Below are 5,016 nucleotides of genomic sequence, written 5' to 3'. Positions count from 1 at the left end.
AACTGCAGATATGTTAGGGACTGAAAAAGAATACAGCTAGTATTGCTGGAAATCGAAAAGTTATCTTATTTGCTTTTGTACTCTTAAGGATCATGAAAGTTATAGAATGTTGCTTGTTGTACTTGCATTTCTGTGGAAGTGCTTTCCTCGCGCTCAATTTTGAAAATTTGTCGTATTTTGAAGATACATAACTGTTGATACTTCTATTCTGTATCATTGTTGCTTTCAGCTCACTGAACACAGTGAAGCTCACAGAAAGTGTAGGCAGATATTTACTGGTCTTTTGTATTATTTATAAAACATCTATATCAAGCTTTATGTAATATCTTACACTGGGATAATGCCCAAATAAAATGACAATTCCTGGTAAGTTATAATCACACTGGAATGTAACTGATATAGCCCTACTAAGTAGGGTTCTAACCTACTAAATTTAATCTATATAGTTATATACTCTTCAGCTATCTAGCCAATAGTGTGAAAAAGGTCAGAACAAACAATCATCTGACTGACCACAAAAGGAAAATTGGAGTACTTTAAGAGCAGCTATGATGTCCTCAACATATATCATAATCAGTCTGAACCCTATTCTTCAATGGCTTTCCTATCTGTAAACAACCAAGTGGAGGGACAATCGGAGCCATAAGCTCACCAAATGATTGCCAGCAGTATGGATCGTACAAGTGATAACGTGTTTTTAGTGGCTTTAGTTGTATGGTATTTAATGATATGTCTGTGCATGGTAGCTCATCACTGCATGCCAAATGTACAGGCTTTACTGTGTATGTGCCTTTTATATTTTGATATGTGACACCTGATACAGCAACCGCTGTTGTTTGATTCTTGCATGTGCTTTTGTCACAATAATATTGGTCGATTACAATCGGAAGCTGAACTTCACTAACTTGAATGTTTGAAAATGATACGCCTTGCACAGATCCCGAACCACCCTGCAAAATACAGCAGCCAGAGGCATATAGATTAATTTTCTTTGCATATGGTGATGGTCTTTCTTTTCCATTTTTGAGTCTTGAGCCTTGTTTGAGAAGCCCTGTTCTCTTCACTTGATTATTATTGAAAGTTGATTAAATTGGATTTAACTTTTTCGAAGCTGGTTGTCTCCGAAATTTAAGAGTACAAGTCCTTTAGAAATAGTACAAAATTACTCAACAATTGTGTAAATGTAATTTTTACCTGCCATGTCTTTATGCGAACTCCAGTCATTGTGCCTTGTATGTTTACGTCTCGGACAGTGACATTCGAGACACAGGCTTTAGTGTTAAATTTTCCAAGACTTCCAATACTAATGCCATGTCCAGGTCCACAATTTACACTGTGGATGTATACATTCGAACATCCTGTTTGTATGGATATACAATCATCACCTGCATTCAGTTGTTCGTCGTTAGATACAGCCAATTTACCACGTGAACCTGTTTCATATTTAGTTTTAAAGTAACTAGAATTACTTTTCTTGTTTGAGCTATCTAAAACTTTTATGGCAATTGTTCATGGACTTTGGTTGGGCAAAAGGACCAATTATAATGTTCTAGCAGATGACATCTTCTTTTTTATTTTTTTTTTTTTTTTTTTTTATTTTTTTATTTTTTTTTTGTGGGTTTATTGTCGTGGTCCAGTATTCATTGGCATCCTATCCCTATGGATGTAGTGGTGGTGAGTGGTGACAATTGTTTTTTTGATACATGGCTGTAGGTGGTTGTAGCCCCAGAAGGCTAGAACATATTTTATATGGAAGATGGCGCTTGCTAGGTGACAATGGACTAATGGTTGAACTCCATTGCCAGGTTGGTAATTTGGAGGTAACTCTCAGATTTAACCCCATGTATCCCATTTGCTTATTTTCTAAATGCTAAGTTTTCTCTATAATTAATAGGTTTAGTTTTCTTGATCAAATTTTGGCTAGTAATAGTAAATAGTTGTGATGGAGCTACTATTGATCCAGAATAGTAAATTTACCACAGGCAAGGCTGCTAGAGTGAATGAGCACATCTTTGGAATTTTGGAGGTGGATTCCATCAGTATTAGGACTGTCACCTGGTGACGAGACACTAAAAGAATAAACCAAGACTCCATCGCAATTGTCAAACTTGAGATGACACTGAGGACTATTCTGAATTCTGATCCCTGTGACTGTCACATTAATGCTGCCATAAAATCTTAGCGCCTGTGCAACATGAGAGATGGAGTTAGGAGAATCTGGTGATCCTAAATTGCAGAATTATTATTTTATACAAAGTACTTAGAAATACGAAGTAAATAATTTGGTCATTACCGTTGGCTTGTTACTAGGCATTTTTCCACTGAGCTCATTTCTCTCCTATAACAAGGTCAGCATACAGTCAGTTTTGATGGACTATAAACCTGATTGGGGCAGAGATTGAAAGAGTTTATATAATTACCGGCATTGGGGGCCTTGTTAAGACCGTGTCATTTAATGGGTTTATAATTTGCAATTCATGATCTTTTTCTGGATCATCATATGGAGCGTCAGTCCACCAAACAGAGCCACTTCCATCGATTACGCCCTTCCCCTGTATGGTAAGTCCTACCAGCTTTGTGAAGTCCATCCACCACATCAGATTAGCTTTCCAAGCGCTAGGACTTGTTGGAGCAATGATAGTCCCGTCAAGCTGGAGCATATTTAAGAAGCCAGGTTAGTACAACTCGTCAACTCCTACAGATTATTACTTTAAACTTTAAACTTAAGTGTCTGTTCTATAGTGTTGCTTATACATTCGTCATAACCTGCAATAGTGCAATACCTCGCCAATGAATTAAAATAAAAAAGAGAACATTGTTAAGTTGTTAGTGATTACCTGAAATATAATGTTTCGTTGGCAGTAAGGACCAGAGAATGAAATGGGTCCCAAAAGGAACTGATATCCTGATGGAATCAACATCGTTGATGATTGAACTTTACAAGCCGCTGCCCACGCAGCTTCGAATGCCTGCAGTGCACAATAACAGAACATACACAAGTAAGCATTAATACATTCAGTGTATCCGTAAAATATTTCTTTAAAAATAAAACTTTATGGTTGGTTCTCGTGTGGCAGTTTGTGCATTTGCGCATATAATAATTGCTGGAATCTATAGCCTAACTGCCGTAACTAGAAATTTTTTCCCTTACTTTATTAACCTTGTCCTTTTTTCTTTGGCCCTCCTCTCCTCTCCACCTTCAAAAAAGCTGAGTGACCTATAGTTTTCACTATTTTCGAGGAACATGACTGACTGTTTTGCAGTAAACTTAATCAACTACCTTATTAAACTACACTTAAGTTTTTGTTTGCTATATTAGTACTTCCTGCTATCTTTGTATTTCAATAGATGCATTATTTTTGACTTTTTTACATCCATGTATTGATTTAAAAATTACATATTAGTAAAAATTATAGAATTTTGATAATTTTTTTTGAAAATATGCATTGTGAATATCCTAACAACAAATAAAAAATTATGACATTTATCATTTCATGTAAGTAACTAAACATGATCAAAGTTAGAATATATATACCTAAAGAGTAAAAAGTCAAAGGTGATGCATTTGTGGAGAAACCGAGGTAATAGGTTCCTATGAAGGGTCTTAGCAACAAAAGTATTGTCATTATGGAGGTAAAGTTATCTATGCATTTTTTTTTTGGAGAAATATTTATTTGTAATTGTGATTTTTTACTTTTTAATCATTGAACTTTTACTCTGTATTGTTTAAATATACAAAGTGATATCAATCATCATTATTTCTAATATAACTTACAAATGATACTCTGTTTTACCTATTAGGCATTCTGTATTGTGCATAATGGCAATAGTTATACAAACAGGGATAAATTTGCACCGAAAATACATTTTACATGAATAAATAGTTATAATTGATTTTTTAATGATTTTTTTTTTTATTTTATATTTTTTTCAAGGGAAGTTTTAATGAAAATTGTTAAAATTCCCTGTTGTTGACAGCTTTAGGAAAACAGAATAGACATTGTGTTCTGCCCACTGAAGTATTGAAACTGAATCTAGTTCTGCTCTTTAGGAGTCCCTGTATACAAAAACCAATACGATTTTATTTATCTGCATTATTCACTATTTTTTTTAAGTGTATAACTAATCTAGACACCTGGTCGTCTATGCTCTGTTCCAAATTATCAGTGTCTTTAGAGTTTTTCTCTGTTCTAGATTTTTATTCTAAATAGATCACTTTGTCATTGAAATTTCTCATGTTTCCCTGTTCTAGCTGTTTATTTTAAATTCATCTTTCAAGTACTCACATTTGGACTGAGTTGTTATGCTGAGTGGCTAAAATCTAAACAAAGTGAGTTATTGTGGAATTTAAAATTTTACCTTAGTGTCATCAGTAGTACCATCACCCTTTGCTCCATAATTTAGCACACTGAAAATACTGGAACCTGTCTCTGGTTCGGGTGACGGAACTTCCACTATTGGTGTAGGATTTGGTGGGGACTTGGTTTTAGGAGGCGACCCTTTATGGTATGGAGCTTTGTGAACTGGTGGAGGCAATGGTGACGGTGTATCTTTTCCCGGACTCAGCTTTGGTGGAGAATGCGGTTTTGATTTTGGTTTACTGCTGTGGTGGTGATTGGGGCTGTGATATCCATGACTTTTACTTTTTTTCTTTAGTAATGAGGCTGAAAGAGGTCTACTATGTCTCCAATGTCTGTCTCTTCTAGCATTGCATATATCAAAATTTGTAGACCAAAGGAGTATAACAGTGAGTAGCATTAATGTGAGATTTTTGAAGTCTAAACTACTCATTTTTGTGATTTTATAGCACAAATAATGGGGAGGGGAGAGAGAGAGAGAGAGAGAGAGAGAGAGAGAGAGAGAGAGAGAGAGAGGCTGTATGGGAGGAGGGATGGGGAGAAGAGAAAGAGAGAGACACAGAGCAGGTGTTTCTTCTGATAACTAGAAGCAGAGGTGGTTGTGGTTTTTATAACAGGGGAATTTTATAGCAACAGAAGACTATGCATACACGAGCCA

General features: G+C 35.5%; 1 protein-coding gene across 1 annotated transcript; it reads right to left on the bottom strand.

Annotated features, from left to right (window-relative positions):
- Window positions 1-261: 261 nt before the first annotated feature.
- LOC145582817 (polygalacturonase At1g48100-like) lies at window positions 262-5,016 on the bottom strand. The gene is made up of 7 exons (XM_081639842.1): window positions 4,360-5,016; window positions 2,838-2,969; window positions 2,421-2,651; window positions 2,294-2,338; window positions 1,978-2,185; window positions 1,195-1,385; window positions 262-950 (listed from the first exon to the last, which is right to left on the bottom strand). The coding sequence occupies exons 1-7, from the start codon at window positions 4,789-4,791 to the stop codon at window positions 558-560; spliced, it is 1,632 nt and encodes a 543-aa protein (XP_081495968.1). The 5' UTR covers window positions 4,792-5,016; the 3' UTR covers window positions 262-557.

Source organism: Chenopodium album, chromosome 15 (genome assembly GCF_948465745.1).
Source record: "Chenopodium album chromosome 15, dcCheAlbu1.1, whole genome shotgun sequence".
NCBI classification, from domain to species: domain Eukaryota; kingdom Viridiplantae; phylum Streptophyta; class Magnoliopsida; order Caryophyllales; family Amaranthaceae; genus Chenopodium; species Chenopodium album.
The sequence above is the reverse complement of the archived record's forward strand: the minus strand, read 5'-3'. Positions and strand labels throughout refer to the sequence as shown.